Consider the following 20000-nt stretch of genomic DNA (forward strand, 5'->3'; position numbering starts at 1 on the left):
TTACTGCACCTGTACATAGCCCACCTATAATTAAGCCTAAACAACTACCTCTTTCCCAACTGTATTTAATTTATTTATTTATTTTGCTCCTTTGCACCCCATTATTTTTATTTCTACTTTGCACATTCTTCCCCTGCAAACTACCATTTGTTCCCTCCCCTCTCTACCTCCTCCTCCTCTCTTTCCCCTCCTCCCCTCTCTTCCTCCCCCCTCTCTGTTCCCTCCCCCTCTCTTCCTCCTCCTCCTCTCCTTTCTCCTCCCTCCCCCTCTTCCCCTCCTCTCTGTTCCCTCCTCTCTTCCCTCCCCCTCTCCTCCCTCTCTGTTCCCTCCCCCCTCTCTTCCTCCTCCTCCTCTCTGTTCCCTCCCCTCTTCCTCATCCTCCTGTCTGTTCCCTCCCCTCTCTACCTCCTCCCCTCCTCTTTCTCCTCCCCCTCTCTTCCTCCTCCCCCTCTCTGTTCCCTCCCCTCTCTTCCTCCTCCCCTCTCTTCCTCCTCCCCCTCTCTTCCTCCTCCCCTCCCTCCTCCTCTCTGTTCCCTCCCCCTCTCTTCCTCCTCCCCCTCTCTTCCTCCTCCTCCTCTCTTCCTCCTCCCCCTCTCTTCCTCCTCCCCCTCCCTCCTCCTCCTCTCTGTTCCCTCCCCCTCTCTTCCTCCTCCCCCTCTCTTCCTCCTCCCCCTCTCTTCCTCCTCCTCTCTATTCCCTTACCCTCTCTTCCTCCTTCCCCTCTCCCTTCCTCCTCCTCTCTGTTCCCTTCCTCCCCTCTCTTCCTCCTCCCCCCTCCTCTTCCTCCTCCTCCTCTCTGTTCCCTCCTCCCTCTCCCTCCCCTCCCTCTCTTCCTCCTCCCCCTCTCTTCCTCCTCCCCCTCTCTTCTTCCTCCCCTCTCTTCCTCCTCCCCCCTCCTCCTCCTCCTCCTCTCTGTTCCCTCCACCTCTCTTCCTCCTCCCCTCTCTTCCTCCTCCTCCTCTCTGTTTGCTCCTCCTCTCTCCCCCTCCTCCCCCTCTCTTCCTCCTCCTCCTCTCTGTTCCCTCCCCTCTCTTCCCTCTCCTCCCCCTCTCTTCCTCCTCCCTTCCTTCCTCCTCCCTCCTCTCTGTTCCCCTCCCTCCTCTCTCCCTCCTCCCCCTCTCTTCCTCCTCCCTCTCCCTCTGTCCCCTCCCCTCTCTGTCCCCTCCCCCTCTCTTCCTCCTCCTCCTCTCTCTGTCCCCTCCCCTCTCTTCCTCCTCCTCCTCTCTGTTCCCTCCCCTCTCTTCCTCATCCTCCTGTCTGTTCCCTCCCCTCTCTTCCTCCTCCCCTCTCTGCTCCCTCCCCTCTCTTCCTCATCCTCCTGTCTGTTCCTCCTCCCCTCTCTTCTCCTCCCCCTCTCTTCCTCATCCTCCTGTCTGTTCCCTCCCCCCTCTTCCTCCTCCCCCTCTCTACCTCCTCCTCCTCTCTGTTCCCTCCCTCTCTTCCTCCTCCCCCTCTCTCCTCCTCCTCCCCCTCTCTATTTCCTCCCCCTCTTCCTCTCCTCCTCTCTATTCCCTCCCCCTCTCCTCCTCCTCCTCTCTATTCCTTCCTCCTCCTCCTCCTCCTCCTCTCTGTTCCCTCCTCCTCTCTTCCTCTCCTTCCTTCCTCCCCCTCCTCCTCCCCCTCCTTCCTCCTCTCCTCCTTCCTCCCCCTCTCTTCCTCCTCCCCTCCTCCTCCTCCTCCTCTCTGTTCCCTCCCCCTCTCCTCCTCCTCTCTATTCCTTCCCCTCACCCTCTCCTCCTCCTCCTCTCCCTTTCCTCCTCCTCCTCTCTATTCCCTCCCCTCACCCTCCTCCTCTTCCTCCTCTTCCTCTTCCTCCTCCCCCCTCCTCCTCCTCCTCTATTTTCTTCCCCCTCTCCTCCTCCTCCTCTATTCCTATCCCCCTCCTCCCCTCCTCCTCTCTATTCCCTCCCCTCTCCTCCTCCTCCTCTCTATCCCTCTCTCCTCCTCTCTGTTCCTCTCCTCCTCTTCCTCATCTCTATCCCCCCTCCTCCTCCTCCTATTTCTGTCCCCCCTCTCCTCCTCCTCCTCTCTATTCCCCCTCTCCTCCTCCTCCTCTCCTGTTCCCTCCCCTCCTCCTCCTCTCTATTCCCCCTCCTCCTCCTCCTCCTATTCCTCCCTCCTCCTCCTCCTCCTCCTCCTCCTCCTCTCTATTCTCTCCCCCTCTCCTCTTCCTCTCTATTCCTCTCCTCCTTCTCTCTATTCCCTCCCCTCATCTCTATTCTCTCCCCCTCTCCTCCTCCTCTCTATTCCTCCTCTCTCCTCCTCCTCTCTATTCCCTCCCTCTCTCCTCCTCCTCTCTATTCCCTCCACCTCCTCTCTTCCCTCCCCCTCTCCTCCTCTCTGTTCCCTCTCCTTCTCTCTATTCCCTCCCTCCTCTTCCTTCCCTCCTTCTTCCTCCCCCTCTCCTCCTCATCTCTATTCCCTCCTCTCTCCTCCTCCTCTATTCCCTCCCCTCTCCTCCTTCTCTCTATTCCCTCCCCTCCTCTCTCCCCTCCCCTCCCCTCTCTTCCCTCCCCCTCTCCTCCTCTCTGTTCCCTCTCCTCCTCTCTGTCCCCTCTCCTCCTCCAGAACCAAAGTGAATGGCTTCGACAGGGATGGCCCCCTGCACCTGGAGACCCCCGGTAAGAGACCCTGTACGATCAGCCCGGCAGGCCAAAGGTTCAGCCCCTCCAACGGTCTCTCCTACCAACCTAACGGCTTGGCCCATGGACACCCCACGCCGCCCCCTCCCCCGCCCCCACAGCACTACCGGCTGGACGACATGGCCTTCACAAACCATTACAGAGACTCACCACACTACCGCCACCGTGAGCTCAGGGAGAGACCACGACCACTGGGTAAAGATGGAAGAAGAGGGTTAGAGTTGGGGAAAGGGGGGACGGGGGGAAGGATGTGGAGGACTGAGAAGAATAGAAGAAGGGGAGGGAATGTAGGAATAGGGTCAACCGTAGGGTCAACCATCCTGCAAGAGGTCCAGATTTTCTACCCACAAACCAGAGAGGTTATTTTAATATAGAGAGGAGATGTTTCCAGAGTGGATCTGTGTCCATGAAGCTTAATGACTAGCTACATGTGTCCCTGATCTAAAAAAACTTCTCTACATTTAGCATGTATGGCCTGTGAGGGAGGGAGGGTGGTTGTGCCAGATATGGAATAGGGCCCTGGTCAAAAGTAGTGCACTAGATAGGGAATATGGTGTCAGAGTCGTGTATATAGGTGGCAGGGAAGGCAACCACCGGCCTGAGGAGAGACATATGGAATGAGGGGTTAATACGGTAATTGGTGGATAGCTGTAACTTATAACATACCTCGTTCACTCTCCTCATGACTTTAAATGTCCCCACAAACCGTGGACCCAGCTTCCGGCAGGGCAGACGGAGGGGCAGGTTTCGGGGCGAGAGCCAGACCCTGTCGCCTGGTGCGAACACCGGGGCCTCACTGCGGTGACGGTCTGGCGCAGTACGGTGCGCTGAAGGTGGACGTGGGCTGCCTCCCAGGTTTCCTCCGGGAAACCAATTGTCCACCGCAGGAGCCTCGGTCTCTGACTCGGTCTGAACCTGCTGATACCCCAATACACATTGAAAGGGAGAAAGGTTAGTGGTGGAGCGAGTTCTGGGCCATCTCTGCCCAGGGCACAAACGCTGCCCACTCCCCCGGCCAGTCCTGGCAATAAGACCGCAGAAACCTACCCACATCCTGGTTAACTCTTTCTACCTGCCCATTACTCTTTGGGTAAAAACCTGAGGTAAGGCTGACCGAGACCCCCAGTTGTTCCATGAACGCCTTCCAGACCCCTGGGGACCCCGATCAGACACTACACCCCATAGTGCCAGAAGACGTGTGTAAATAGGTGGTTTGTAAGGCCGTATGGAGACCGGGAAAAGGGAGGAAAGATAAACCCTCACGTGGGCCACCAGTACCTCCCATCAAGACAGCGCATCGTCCAACCTATCCCAGGATGACCAGAGGAGGGTGACGCCCAATAGATCAGTCGGTCGCGGACAGCAGATGGAACGTACAGCCGACCAGCTGGACACTCAGGGGGAGAGGGCTCTGCATGTGACGCCCGCTCAATGTCCGCGTCCTGCTCCCACACTACTGGCGCTACCAGACACGAAGCTGGGAGTATGGGAGTGGGATCCATGGACTGCTCCTCTGTGTCATACAGCCGAGACAATGTGTCTGCCTTGACGTTCTGGGAGCCTGGTCTGTAAGAAAGAGTAAACACAAAACGAGTGAAAAACATGGCCCACCTTGCCTGGCGAGGATTCAGTCTCTTCGTCTGCCGGATGTACTCCAGATTGCGGTGGTCAGTCCAGATGAGACAAGGGTGTTTAGACCCCTCAATCCAATGTCTCCATGCCTTCAAAGCCTTGACGACAGCCAACAGCTCCCGGTCCCCCGCATCATAGTTTCTCACCGCCAAGTTGAGCTTCTTCGAAAAGAAGGCACAGGGGCGGAGCTTCAGCGGTCGCACTGCTCCTATCCCATCTTCGGATGTGTCCACCTCCACTATGAACAGCAAAGAGGGATAAGGATGAGCCAACAGCCTTCAGGTGCCTAAACGTGCCTCACGGCTCCACTCCTGACGTGGAAATCCGATGCTGATGGAGACGGACTGTTGGAAGAACAGGCATTTCTCAGCCTTGACGTACCAAACACTCTGTGCACCAGAGACACATGCTCAGAATGTCATCAATATACACCACTACACCCTGCCGGTGCAGGTCTCTGAAAATCTCATCTGCAAAGGATTGGAAGACTGATGGAGCATTCATCAACCCATATGGCGTGACTAGGTACTCATAATGCCCTGAGGTGGTACTAAATGCAGTCTTCCACTCGTCTCCCTTCCGCATACGCACCAGATTGTACGCACTCCTGAGATCCAGTTTAGTGAAGAAGCCCTGTGTATCGTCGTAGCGATAAGAGTTAGCGGTTAACAACCTCACCGTGATTTGATTGATAGTCACGGGCGCAAATCTCGATCCTTCTTCATCACAAAAAATAAACTTGAGGAGGCAGGTGAAGTGGAGGGCTGAATGTACCCCTGAAGCAGGGATTCAGAGACATATGTCTCCATAGCCACCGTCTCCTCTTGCGACAGGGGATACACTTGACTCCTGGGAAGTGCAGCGTCTACCAGGAGATTTATCGCACAATCCCCCCGTCGACGGGGTGGCAATTGAGTCGCCTTCTTTTTACAGAAAGCGAGAGCCAAATCAGCATATTCGGGGGTAATGTGCAAGGTGGAGACGAAACCCCTAAACACCTACCTGAACACTCTCGCGACCACCCCGTGAGACAGTGGAGAGAGGGTGGAGGGAACAGTGGAGAGAGGATGGAGGGGACAGTAGAGAGAGGATGGAGGGGACAGTGGAGACAGGATGGAGGGGACAGTAGAGAGAGGGTGGAGGGGACAGTGGAGAGAGGATGGAGGGAACAGTGGAGAGAGGATGGAGGGGACAGTGGAGAGAGGATGGAGGATGGAGGGGAGAGTGGAGAGAGGATGGAGGGGACAGTGGAGAGAGGATGGAGGGGGACAGTGGAGAGAGGATGGAGGGGACAGTAGAGAGAGGATGGAGGGGACAGTGGAGAGAGGATGGAGGGGACAGTGGAGAGAGGATGGAGGGGACCGTGGAGAGAGGATGGAGGGGACAGTAGAGAGAGGATGGAGGGGACAGTAGAGAGAGGATGGAGGGGACAGTGGAGAGAGGATGGAGGGGACAGTGGAGACAGGATGGAGGGGACAGTAGAGAGAGGATGGAGGGGACAGTGGAGAGAGGATGGAGGGGACAGTGGAGAGAGGATGGAGGATGGAGGGGAGAGTGGAGAGAGGATGGAGGGGGACAGTGGAGAGAGGATGGAGGGGGACAGTGGAGAGAGGATGGAGGGGACAGTAGAGAGAGGATGGAGGGGACAGTGGAGAGAGGATGGAGGGGACAGTGGAGAGAGGATGGAGGGGACCGTGGAGAGAGGATGGAGGGAACAGTGGAGAGAGGATGGAGGGGACAGTGGAGAGAGGATGGAGGGGACAGTGGAGAGAGGATGGAGGGGACAGTGGAGACAGGATGGAGGGGACAGTGGAGACAGGGTGGAGGGGACAGTGGAGAGAGGGTGGAGGGGACAGTGGAGAGAGGATGGAGGGAACAGTGGAGAGAGGATGGAGGGGACAGTGGAGAGAGGATGGAGGGAACAGCGGAGAGAGGATGGAGGGGACAGCGGAGAGGATGGAGGGACAGTGGAGAGAGGATGGGATGGAGAGAGGATGGAGGGGAGAGTGGAGAGAGGATGAAGGGGACAGTGGAGAGAGGATGGAGGGGAGTGGAGAGAGGATGGAGGGGACAGTGGAGAGAGGATGGAGGGGACAGTGGAGAGAGGATGGAGGGGACAGTGGAGAGAGGATGGAGGGGACAGTGGAGAGAGGATGGAGGGGACAGTGGAGAGAGGATGGAGGGGACAGTGGAGAGAGGATGGAGGGGACAGTGGAGAGAGGATGGAGGGGACAGTGGGAGAGAGGATGGAGGGGACAGTGGAGAGAGGATGGAGGGGACAGTGGAGAGAGGATGGAGGGGACAGTGGAGAGAGGATGGAGGGGACAGTGGAGAGAGGATGGAGGGGACAGTGGAGAGAGGATGGAGGGGACAGTGGAGAGAGGATGGAGGGGATGGAGGGGACAGTGGAGAGAGGATGGAGGGGACAGTGGGAGAGAGGATGGAGGGGACAGTGGAGACAGGATGGAGGGGACAGTAGAGAGAGGATGGAGGGGACAGTGGAGAGAGGATGGAGGGGACCGTGGAGAGAGGATGGAGGGGACAGTGGAGAGAGGATGGAGGGGACAGTGGAGAGAGGATGGAGGGGACAGTGGAGAGAGGATGGAGGGGACAGTGGAGAGAGGATGGAGGGGACAGTGGAGAGAGGATGGAGGGGACAGTGGAGAGAGGATGGAGGGGACAGTGGAGAGAGGATGGAGGGGACCGTGGAGAGAGGATGGAGGGGATGGAGGGGACAGTGGAGAGAGGATGGAGGGGACAGTGGAGAGAGGATGGAGGGGACAGTGGAGACAGGATGGAGGGGACAGTGGAGAGAGGATGGACGGGACAGTTGAGAGAGGATGGAGGGGATGGAGGGGACAGTGGAGAGAGGATGGAGGGGACAGTGGAGAGAGGATGGAGGGGACAGTGGAGAGAGGATGGAGGGGACAGTGGAGAGAGGATGGAGGGGACAGTGGAGAGAGGATGGAGGGGACAGTGGAGAGAGGATGGAGGGGACAGTGGAGAGAGGATGGAGGGGACAGTGGAGAGAGGATGGAGGGGACAGTAGAGAGAGGATGGAGGGGACAGTGGAGAGAGGATGGAGGGGACAGTGGAGAGAGGATGGAGGGGACAGTGGAGAGAGGATGGAGGGGACAGTGGAGAGAGGATGGAGGGGACAGTGGAGAGAGGATGGAGGGGACAGTGGAGAGAGGATGGAGGGGACAGTGGAGAGAGGATGGAGGGGACAGTGGAGAGAGGATGGAGGGGACAGTGGAGAGAGGATGGAGGGGACAGTGGAGAGAGGATGGAGGGGACAGTGGAGAGAGGATGGAGGGGACAGTGGAGAGAGGATGGAGGGGACAGTGGAGAGAGGATGGAGGGAAGACAGGGCACTCGTATCTTGCTCCACAGACTTGAACTTTCTCTCCCCCTCTCTCTCCTGATTGATGAAGGAATGCACGGGGCTCGTCAGGAAGAGGTGATCGACCACCGGTTGACAGACAGAGAATGGGGGGAGGAATGGAAGCACCTTGACCATGTAAGAAAAGTAATAACATTTTTATTACTATACCAACTGTGTCTGTACCTGTACCCATACCTGTACCTGTACCTGTATCTGTATCTGTGTCTGTACCTGTACCTGTACCTGTACCTGTGTCTGTATATGCATGTGTGTCTGTATCTTTGTCTGTACCTGTATCTGTACCTGTACCTGTATCTGTACCTGTATCTGTACCTGTACCTGTATCTGTACCTGTATCTGTACCTGTACCTGTACCTGTACCTGTATCTGTACCTGTATCTGTACCTGTACCTGTATCTGTATCTGTACCTGTATCTGTACCTGTATCTGTACCTGTGTCTGTACCTGTACCTGTGTCTGTACCTGTACCTGTACCTGTACCTGTACCTGTACCTGTGTCTGTACCTGTACCTGTATCTGTACCTGTATCTGTACCTGTATCTGTACCTGTATCTGTACCTGTACCTGTACCTGTACCCATATCTGTACCTGTATCTGTACCTGTACCTGTACCTGTGTCTGAACCTGTACCTGTGTCTGTACCCATACCTGTACCTGTATCTGTACCTGTACCTGTACCTGTATCTGTACCTGTATCTGTACCTGTATCTGTACCTGTATCTGTACCTGTACCTGTACCTGTATCTGTACCTGTACCTGTACCTGTAGCTGTACCTGTACCGGTACCTGTACCCATATCTGTACCTGTACCCGTACCTGTGTCTGTACCTGTGTCTGTACCTGTACCTGTACCTGTTCCTGTATATGCATGTGTGTCTGTATCTGTGTCTGTGTCTATTTGTGTCTGTGTCTGTGTCTGTACCTGTGCCTGTGCCTGTGCCTGTACCTGTACCTGTACCTGTACCTGTGTCTGTGTGGCTAAAAGAGAGTGTGTGAGTTGAAGAAGAAGCAGTACAGTATGTATGTATTAGGAAGCCAAATATGTGCATGCAATTCATTTTTGCAGAATACAAAACCTGTGTTCATACTGTAACAGACAAAACTACAGACATGCCCCAGCAACAGGCAGAAGGCTTGGCTCACAGTACCTTCCCCCTGATACAGTACCTCCCCCCTGATACAGTACCTTCCTCCTGATACAGTACCTTCCTCCTGATACAGTACCTTCCTCCTGATACAGTACCTTCCCCCGATACAGTACCTTCCCCTGATACAGTACCTTCCTCCTGATACAGTACCTTCCTCCTGATACAGTACCTTCCTGATACAGTACCTACCCCCTGATACAGTACCTTCCTGATACAGTACCTTCCCCCTGATACAGTACCTTCCTGATACAGTACCTTCCCCCTGATACAGTACCTTCCTGATACAGTACCTTCCTGATACAGTACCTTCCTGATACAGTACCTTCTCCCTGATACAGTACCTTCTCCCTGATACAGTACCTTCCCCCTGAACAGTACCTTCCTCCTGATACAGTACCTTCCCCTGATACAGTACCTTCCCCTGATACAGTACCTTCCTGATACAGTACCTTCCTCCTGATACAGTACCTTCCCCCTGATACAGTACCTTCCCCCTGATACAGTACCTTCCCCTGATACAGTACCTTCCCCTGATACAGTACCTTCCTGATACAGTACCTTCCTCCTGATACAGTACCTTCTCCCTGATACAGTACCTTCCTCCTGATACAGTACCTTCCCCCTGATACAGTACCTTCCCCCTGATACAGTACCTTCCTCCTGATACAGTACCTTCTCCCTGATACAGTACCTTCCCCCTGATACAGTACCTTCCTCCTGATACAGTACCTTCCCCTGATACAGTACCTTCCTGATACAGTACCTTCCTCCTGATACAGTACCTTCTCCCTGATACAGTACCTTCCTCCTGATACAGTACCTTCTCCCTGATACAGTACCTTCTCCCTGATACAGTACCTTCTCCCTGATACAGTACCTTCCTCCTGATACAGTACCTTCCTCCTGATACAGTACCTTCTCCCTGATACAGTACCTTCCTCCTGATACAGTACCTTCTCCCTGATACAGTACCTTCTCCCTGATACAGTACCTTCCTCCTGATACAGTACCTTCCTGATACAGTACCTTCCTCCTGATACAGTACCTTCCCCCTGATACAGTACCTTCCTCCTGATACAGTACCTTCCCACTGAACAGTACCTTCCTCCTGATACAGTACCTATCCCCTGAACAGTACCTTCTCCCTGATACAGTACCTTCCCCTGATACAGTACCTTCCTCCTGATACAGTACCTTCCTGATACAGTACCTTCTCCCTGATACAGTACCTTCCCCCTGATACAGTACCTTCCCCCTGATACAGTACCTTCCCCCTGATACAGCACCTTCCTGATACAGTACCTTCCTCCTGATACAGTACCTTCTCCCTGATACAGTACCTTCCTCCTGATACAGTACCTTCCTCCTGATACAGTACCTTCTCCCTGATACAGTACCTTCCTGATACAGTACCTTCTCCCTGATACAGTACCTTCCTCCTCCTCAGCTGCTGAACTGCATCATGGACATGGTGGAGAAGACGAGGCGTTCTCTCACCGTGCTGCGGCGCTGCCAGGAGGCCGACAGGGAGGAGCTTAACTACTGGATCAGACGATACAGCGACGCGGACGACCTGAAAAAAGGAGCCAGCAGGACCCAGAGTAGACAGCACAGTCCTACAGGACAGGACGACCTCACAACAGGTATAACTATCTACATTATAGTATCAGTTATTAGACAGGACCCAGAGCAGACAGCACAGTCCTACAGGACAGGACGACCTCACTACAGGTATAACTATCTACATTATAGTATCAGTTATCAGACAGGACCCAGAGCAGACAGCACAGTCCTACAGGACAGGACGACCTCACTACAGGTATAACTATCTACATTATAGTATCAGTTATCAGACAGGACCCAGAGCAGACAGCACAGTCCTACAGGACAGGACGACCTCACTACAGGTATAACTATCTACATTATAGTATCAGTTATCAGACAGGACCCAGAGCAGACAGCACAGTCCTACAGGACAGGATGACCTCACTACAGGTATAACTATCTACATTATAGTATCAGTTATCAGACAGGACCCAGAGCAGACAGCACAGTCCTACAGGACAGGACGACCTCACTACAGGTATAACTATCTACATTATAGTATCAGTTATCAGACAGGACCCAGAGCAGACAGCACAGTCCTACAGGACAGGACGACCTCACTACAGGTATAACTATCTACATTATAGTATCAGTTATCAGACAGGACCCAGAGCAGACAGCACAGTCCTACAGGACAGGACGACCTCACTACAGGTATAACTATCTACATTATAGTATCAGTTATCAGACAGGACCCAGAGCAGACAGCACAGTCCTACAGGACAGGACAGGACGACCTCACTACAGGTATAACTATCTACATTATAGTATCAGTTATCAGACAGGACCCAGAGCAGACAGCACAGTCCTACAGGACAGGACAGGACGACCTCACTACAGGTATAACTATCTACATTATAGTATCAGTTATCAGACAGGACCCAGAGCAGACAGCACAGTCCTACAGGACAGGACGACCTCACTACAGGTATAACTATCTACATTATAGTATCAGTTATCAGACAGGACCCAGAGCAGACAGCACAGTCCTACAGGACAGGACGACCTCACTACAGGTATAACTATCTACATTATAGTATCAGTTATCAGACAGGACCCAGAGCAGACAGCACAGTCCTACAGGACAGGACAGGACGACCTCACTACAGGTATAACTATCTACATTATAGTATCAGTTATCAGACAGGACCCAGAGCAGACAGCACAGTCCTACAGGACAGGACGACCTCACTACAGGTATAACTATCTACATTATAGTATCAGTTATCAGACAGGACCCAGAGCAGACAGCACAGTCCTACAGGACAGGACAGGACGACCTCACTACAGGTATAACTATCTACATTATAGTATCAGTTATCAGACAGGACCCAGAGCAGACAGCACAGTCCTACAGGACAGGATGACCTCACTACAGGTATAACTATCTACATTATAGTATCAGTTATCAGACAGGACCCAGAGCAGACAGCACAGTCCTACAGGACAGGACGACCTCACTACAAGTATAACTATCTACATTATAGTATCAGTTATCAGACAGGACCCAGAGCAGACAGCACAGTCCTACAGGACAGGACGACCTCACTACAGGTATAACTATCTACATTATAGTATCAGTTATCAGACAGGACCCAGAGCAGACAGCACAGTCCTACAGGACAGGACGACCTCACTACAGGTATAACTATCTACATTATAGTATCAGTTATCAGACAGGACCCAGAGCAGACAGCACAGTCCTACAGGACAGGACGACCTCACTACAGGTATAACTATCTACATTATAGTATCAGTTATCAGACAGGACCCAGAGCAGACAGCACAGTCCTACAGGACAGGACGACCTCACTACAGGTATAACTATCTACATTATAGTATCAGTTATCAGACAGGACCCAGAGCAGACAGCACAGTCCTACAGGACAGGACGACCTCACTACAGGTATAACTATCTACATTATAGTATCAGTTATCAGACAGGACCCAGAGCAGACAGCACAGTCCTACAGGACAGGATGACCTCACTACAGGTATAACTATCTACATTATAGTATCAGTTATCAGACAGGACCCAGAGCAGACAGCACAGTCCTACAGGACAGGACGACCTCACTACAGGTATAACTATCTACATTATAGTATCAGTTATCAGACAGGACCCAGAGCAGACAGCACAGTCCTACAGGACAGGACGACCTCACTACAGGTATAACTATCTACATTATAGTATCAGTTATCAGACAGGACCCAGAGTAGACAGCACAGTCCTACAGGACAGGACGACCTCACTACAGGTATAACTATCTACATTATAGTATCAGTTATCAGACAGGACGCAGAGCAGACAGCACAGTCCTACAGGACAGGACGACCTCACTACAGGTATAACTATCTACATTATAGTATCAGTTATCAGACAGGACCCAGAGCAGACAGCACAGTCCTACAGGACAGGACGACCTCACTACAGGTATAACTATCTACATTATAGTATCAGTTATCAGACAGGACCCAGAGCAGACAGCACAGTCCTACAGGACAGGACGACCTCACTACAGGTATAACTATCTACATTATAGTATCAGTTATCAGACAGGACCCAGAGCAGACAGCACAGTCCTACAGGACAGGACGACCTCACTACAGGTATAACTATCTACATTATAGTATCAGTTATCAGACAGGACCCAGAGCAGACAGCACAGTCCTACAGGACAGGACGACCTCACTACAGGTATAACTATCTACATTATAGTATCAGTTATCAGACAGGACCCAGAGCAGACAGCACAGTCCTACAGGACAGGACGACCTCACTACAGGTATAACTATCTACATTATAGTATCAGTTATCAGACAGGACCCAGAGCAGACAGCACAGTCCTACAGGACAGGACGACCTCACTACAGGTATAACTATCTACATTATAGTATCAGTTATCAGACAGGACCCAGAGCAGACAGCACAGTCCTACAGGACAGGACGACCTCACTACAGGTATAACTATCTACATTATAGTATCAGTTATCAGTATCTTAGTGTTGTTTAGTACAGTATATTTATTATGGTACCTGTCTCCACGCCTGAGCCCAGCCAGTAACACCCGAGGTATGACACAAGGCTTGATCAATCAATCAGTCAGCCAATCAATCAATCAAACAGACACGAGATAGACAGTAGCAATGTCTGTTCCCTTCCTGTCCAGACTAGGAATAGACCTGTCGACTTGGGGTCCAACCCTACTCCATGACTACATGACCTTTCACTGGTGTTAGTTTTATCACAAGTTGACTGGGCTGTGTGTCCGTCTACTGGTTGACTGGGCTGTGTGTCTGTCTACTGGTTGACTGGGCTGTGTGTCTGTCTACTGGTTGACTGGGCTGTGTGTCTGTCTACTGGTTGACTGGGCTGTGTGTCTGTCTACTGGTTGACTGGGCTGTGTGTCCGTCTACTGGTTGACTGGGCTGTGTGTCTGTCTACTGGTTGACTGGGCTGTGTGTCTGTCTACTGGTTGACTGGGCTGTGTGTCTGTCTACTGGTTGACTGGGCTGTGTGTCTGTCTACTGGTTGACTGGGCTGTGTGTCTGTCTACTGGTTGACTGGGCTGTGTGTCTGTCTACTAGTTGACTGGGCTGTGTGTCTGTCTACTGGTTGACTGGGCTGTGTGTCTGTCTACTGGTTGACTGGGCTGTGTGTCTGTCTACTAGTTGACTGGGCTGTGTGTCTGTCTCCTAGTTGACTGGGCTGTGTGTCTGTCTACTGGTTGACTGGGCTGTGTGTCTGTCTACTGGTTGACTGGGCTGTGTGTCTGTCTACTGGTTGACTGGGCTGTGTGTCCGTCTACTGGTTGACTGGGCTGTGTGTCTGTCTACTGGTTGACTGGGCTGTGTGTCTGTCTACTGGTTGACTGGGCTGTGTGTCTGTCTACTGGTTGACTGGGCTGTGTGTCTGTCTACTAGTTGACTGGGCTGTGTGTCTGTCTACTGGTTGACTGGGCTGTGTGTCTGTCTACTGGTTGACTGGGCTGTGTGTCTGTCTACTAGTTGACTGGGCTGTGTGTCTGTCTCCTAGTTGACTGGGCTGTGTGTCTGTCTACTGGTTGACTGGGCTGTGTGTCTGTCTACTGGTTGACTGGGCTGTGTGTCTGTCTACTAGTTGACTGGGCTGTGTGTCTGTCTACTGGTTGACTGGGCTGTGTGTCTGTCTACTGGTTGACTGGGCTGTGTGTCTGTCTCCTAGTTGACTGGGCTGTGTGTCTGTCTACTAGTTGACTGGGCTGTGTGTCTGTCTCCTAGTTGACTGGGCTGTGTGTCTGTCTACTGGTTGACTGGGCTGTGTGTCTGTCTATTGGTTGACTGGGCTGTGTGTCTGTCTACTGGTTGACTGGGCTGTGTGTCTGTCTACTGGTTGACTGGGCTGTGTGTCTGTCTCCTAGTTGACTGGGCTGTGTGTCTGTCTACTGGTTGACTGGGATGTGTGTCTGTCTACTGGTTGACTGGGCTGTGTGTCTGTCTACTGGTTGACTGGGCTGTGTGTCTGTCTACTGGTTGACTGGGCTGTGTGTCTGTCTCCTAGTTGACTGGGCTGTGTGTCTGTCTACTGGTTGACTGGGCTGTGTGTCTGTCTACTGGTTGACTGGGCTGTGTGTCTGTCTACTGGTTGACTGGGCTGTGTGTCTGTCTACTGGTTGACTGGGCTGTGTGTCTGTCTACTGGTTGACTGGGCTGTGTGTCTGTCTACTGGTTGACTGGGCTGTGTGTCTGTCTACTAGTTGACTGGGCTGTGTGTCTGTCTCCTAGTTGACTGGGCTGTGTGTCTGTCTACTGGTTGACTGGGCTGTGTGTCTGTCTACTGGTTGACTGGGCTGTGTGTCTGTCTACTGGTTGACTGGGCTGTGTGTCTGTCTCCTAGTTGACTGGGCTGTGTGTCTGTCTACTGGTTGACTGGGCTGTGTGTCTGTCTACTGGTTGACTGGGCTGTGTGTCTGTCTACTGGTTGACTGGGCTGTGTGTCTGTCTACTAGTTGACTGGGCTGTGTGTCTGTCTCCTAGTTGACTGGGCTGTGTGTCTGTCTACTGGTTGACTGGGCTGTGTGTCTGTCTACTGGTTGACTGGGCTGTTTGTCTGTCTACTAGTTGACTGGGCTGTGTGTCTGTCTCCTAGTTGACTGGGCTGTGTGTCTGTCTACTGGTTGACTGGGCTGTGTGTCTGTCTACTGGTTGACTGGGCTGTGTGTCTGTCTACTGGTTGACTGGGCTGTGTGTCTGTCTACTGGTTGACTGGGCTGTGTGTCTGTCTCCTAGTTGACTGGGCTGTGTGTCTGTCTACTGGTTGACTGGGCTGTGTGTCTGTCTACTGGTTGACTGGGCTGTGTGTCTGTCTACTGGTTGACTGGGCTGTGTGTCTGTCTACTAGTTGACTGGGCTGTGTGTCTGTCTCCTAGTTGACTGGGCTGTGTGTCTGTCTACTGGTTGACTGGGCTGTGTGCCTGTCTACTGGTTGACTGGGCTGTGTGTCTGTCTACTGGTTGACTGGGCTGTGTGTCTGTCTACTGGTTGACTGGGCTGTGTGTCTGTCTACTGGTTGACTGGGCTGTGTGTCTGTCTACTAGTTGACTGGGCTGTGTGTCTGTCTCCTAGTTGACTGGGCTGTGTGTCTGTCTACTAGTTGACTGGGCTGTGTGTCTGTCTCCTAGTTGACTGGGCTGTGTGTCTGTCTACTGGTTGACTGGGCTGTGTGTCTGTCTACTGGTTGACTGGGCTGTGTGTCTGTCTTCTAGAGATTCACCGGGATCTTCTCCATAGACCAGTGACGACCGGATACGTACCTGAAGAAATCTGGAAGAAAGCTGGTGAGTATCTCTTTCTGTCTCTCTCTCTCTCTCTCTCTCTCTCTCTCTCTCTCTCTCTCTCTCTCTCTCTCTCTCTCTCTCTCTCTCTCTCTCTCTCTCTCTCTCTCTCTCTCTCTCTCTCTCTCTCTCTCTCTCTCTCTCTCTCTCTCTCTCTCTCTGTCTCTCTCTCTCTCCCTCTCTATCCCTCTCTCTCTGTCTCTCTCTCTCTTTCTCTCACAGCAACAACACATCTGCTATGCTGATCCACAACACGGGGGCCCCTCAGGGGTGCGTGCTTAGTCCCCTCCTGTACTCCCTGTTCACTCATGACTGCATGGCCAAGCACAACTCCAACACCATTATTAAGTTTGCTGACGACACAACAGTGGTAGGCCTGATTCCCGACAGTGTGGTGCCACAAGCTCTCTCTCAATGTGATGAAGGCAAAGGAGCTACGGGAAAAAGAGGGCTGAACGGGTGGAGAGTTTCAAGTTCCTTAACATTGACCCCCCTTTGTTTTTACACTGTTTCTACTCACTGTTTATTATCTATGCATAGACACTTTACCCCTACCTACATGTACAAATGTCCTCTAACCTGTACCCCCAGACATTTACTCGGTACCGGTACCCCCTGCATATAGCCTCATTATTGTTACTTTTTATCAAATAAAATAAATGTATTTATATAGCCCTTCGTACATCAGCTGATATCTCAAAGTGCTGTACAGAAACCCAGCCTAAAACCCCAAACAGCAAGCAATGCAGGTATAGAAGCACGGTGGCGAGGAAACACTCCCTAGAAAGGCCCCCAAAAAAGATACACTCTGAGGTCATTGTTGCTCTTCTATACTCTGAGAGTATTAACCCACAGTTACAGAGAGTACTAACCCACAGTTACAGAGTACTAACCCACAGTTACAGAGTATTAACCCACAGTTAGAGTGCTAACACACAGTTACAGAGTATTAACCCACAGTTAGTGTTAACACACAGTTACAGAGTATTAACCCACAGTTACAGAGTATTAACCCACAGCTACAGATAGTATTAACACACAGTTACAGAGAGTACTAACCCACAGTTACAGAGAGTATTAACCCACAGTTACAGATAGTATTAACCCACAGTTACAGAGTATTAACCCACAGTTACAGAGTATTAACACACAGTTAGAGAGTATTAACCCACAGTTAGAGAGTATTAACCCACAGTTACAGAGAGTATTAACCCACAGTTACATAGTATTAACACACAGCTACAGAGTATTAACCCACAGTTACAGAGAGTATTAACCCACAGTTACAGAGTACTAACCCACAGTTAAAGAGTATTAACCCACAGTTACATAGTATTAAACAACAGTTACAGAGTATTAACCCACAGTTACAGAGCACTAACCCACAGTTAGAGTGTTAACACACAGTTACAGAGTATTAACCCACAGTTACAGAGAGTATTAACCCACAGTTACAGAGTATTAACACACAGCTACAGAGTATTAACCCACAGTTACAGAGAGTATTAACCCACAGGTACAGAGTATTAACCCACAGTTACATAGTATTAAACAACAGTTACAGCGAGTACTAACCCACAGTTACAGAGTATTAACACACATTTAGAGAGTATTAACCCACAGTTGGAGAGTATTAACCTACAGTTACAGAGTATTAACCCACAGTTAGAGTATTAACCCACAGTTAGAGTATTAACCCACAGTTAGAGTATTAACCCACAGTTACAGAGTATTAACCCTCAGTTACAGAGAGTATTAACCCACAGTTACAGAGTATTAACACACAGCTACAGAGTATTAACCCACAGTTACAGAGAGTATTAACCCACAGGTACAGAGTATTAACCCACAGTTACATAGTATTAAACAACAGTTACAGAGAGTACTAACCCACAGTTACAGAGTATTAACACACATTTAGAGAGTATTAACCCACAGTTGGAGAGTATTAACCTACAGTTACAGAGTATTAACCCACAGTTAGAGTATTAACCCACAGTTAGAGTATTAACCCACAGTTAGAGTATTAACCCACAGTTACAGAGAGTATTAACCCACAGTTACAGAGAGTATTAACCCACAGTTACAGACTATTAACCAGCAGTTACAGAGTATTAACACACAGCTACAGAGTATTTACCCACAGTTACAGAGTATTAACCCACAGTTACAGAGAGTATTAACCCACAGATACAGAGTATTAACACACAGTTACAGAGTATTAACCCACAGTTATAGAGTATTAACCCACAGTTATAGAGTATTAACCCACAGTTAGAGAGTATTAACCCACAGTTACAGAGAGTATTAACCCACAGTTACAAAGTATTAACACACAGCTACAGAGTATTAACCCACAGTTACAGAGAGTACTAACCCACAGTTAGAGAGTATTAACCCACAGTTACAGAGAGTATTAACCCACAGTTACAGAGTATTAACACACATTTAGAGAGTATTAACCCACAGTTACAGAGAGTATTAACCCACAGGTACAGAGTATTAACACACAGTTAGAGTATTAACCCACAGTTACATAGTATTAAACAACAGTTACAGAGTATTAACCCACAGTTAGAGAGTATTAACCCACATTTACAGAGAGTATTAACCCACAGTTAGAGAGTATTAACCCACAGTTACAGAGAGTATTAACCCACAGTTACAGAGTATTAAACAACAGTTACAGAGAGTATTAACCCACAGTTACAGAGTATTAACCTACAGTTACAGAGTATTAACCTACAGTTACAGAGTATTAACCCACAGTTAGAGTATTAACCCACAGTTAGAGTATTAACCCACAGTTAGAGTATTAACCCACAGTTACAGAGAGTATTAACCCACAGTTACAGAGAGTATTAACCTACAGTTACAGACTATTAACCAGCAGTTACAGAGTATTAACACACAGCTACAGAGTATTAACCCACAGTTACAGAGAGTATTAACCCACAGATACAGAGTATTAACACACAGTTACAGAGTATTAACCCACAGTTACAGAGTATTAACCCACAGTTATAGAGTATTAACCCACAGTTAGAGAGTATTAACCCACAGTTAGAGAGTATTAACCCACAGTTACAGAGAGTATTAACCCACAGTTACAAAGTATTAACACACAGCTACAGAGTATTAACCCACAGTTACAGAGAGTACTAACCCACAGTTAGAGATTATTAACCCACAGTTACAGAGAGTATTAACCCACAGTTAGAGAGTATTAACCCACAGTTACAGAGAGTATTAACCCACAGTTACAAAGTATTAACACACAGCTACAGAGTATTAACCCACAGTTACAGAGAGTACTAACCCACAGTTAGAGATTATTAACCCACAGTTACAGAGAGTATTAACCCACAGTTACAGAGTATTAACCCACAGGTACAGAGTATTAACCCAAGTTACAGAGAGTATTAACCCACAGTTACAGAGTATTAACACACATTTAGAGAGTATTAACCCACAGTTACAGAGAGTATTAACCCACAGGTACAGAGTATTAACACACAGTTAGAGTATTAACCCACAGTTACATAGTATTAAACAACAGTTACAGAGTATTAACCCACAGTTAGAGAGTATTAACCCACATTTACAGAGAGTATTAACCCACAGTTACAAAGTATTAACACACAGTTACAGAGAGTACTAACCCACAGTTAGAGAGTATTATCCCACAGTTACAGAGAGTATTAACCCACAGTTACAGAGTATTAACCCACAGGTACAGAGTATTAACACACAG

At 50.3% G+C, this 20000-nt stretch overlaps 1 protein-coding gene across 4 annotated transcripts in view; it reads left to right on the top strand.

Annotated features, from left to right (window-relative positions):
• LOC127910045 (protein CBFA2T1-like) overlaps positions 1-20000 on the top strand; it is a 132844-nt gene that overhangs the window by 84887 nt on the left and 27957 nt on the right. For 2 of the 4 annotated variants that reach the window (XM_052472929.1, XM_052472930.1), the window contains exons 5-8: positions 2569-2837; positions 7709-7803; positions 10258-10471; positions 16178-16249. In XM_052472929.1, the coding sequence (XP_052328889.1) occupies positions 2569-2837; positions 7709-7803; positions 10258-10471; positions 16178-16249 (650 nt within the window). The remainder of the gene's footprint in view (positions 1-2568; positions 2838-7708; positions 7804-10257; positions 10472-16177; positions 16250-20000) is intronic. The other 2 variants (XM_052472932.1, XM_052472931.1) reach the window with 2 other exon arrangements.

The sequence above is a fragment of the Oncorhynchus keta genome, chromosome 20 (genome assembly GCF_023373465.1).
Source record: "Oncorhynchus keta strain PuntledgeMale-10-30-2019 chromosome 20, Oket_V2, whole genome shotgun sequence".
Lineage (NCBI taxonomy): Eukaryota > Metazoa > Chordata > Actinopteri > Salmoniformes > Salmonidae > Oncorhynchus > Oncorhynchus keta.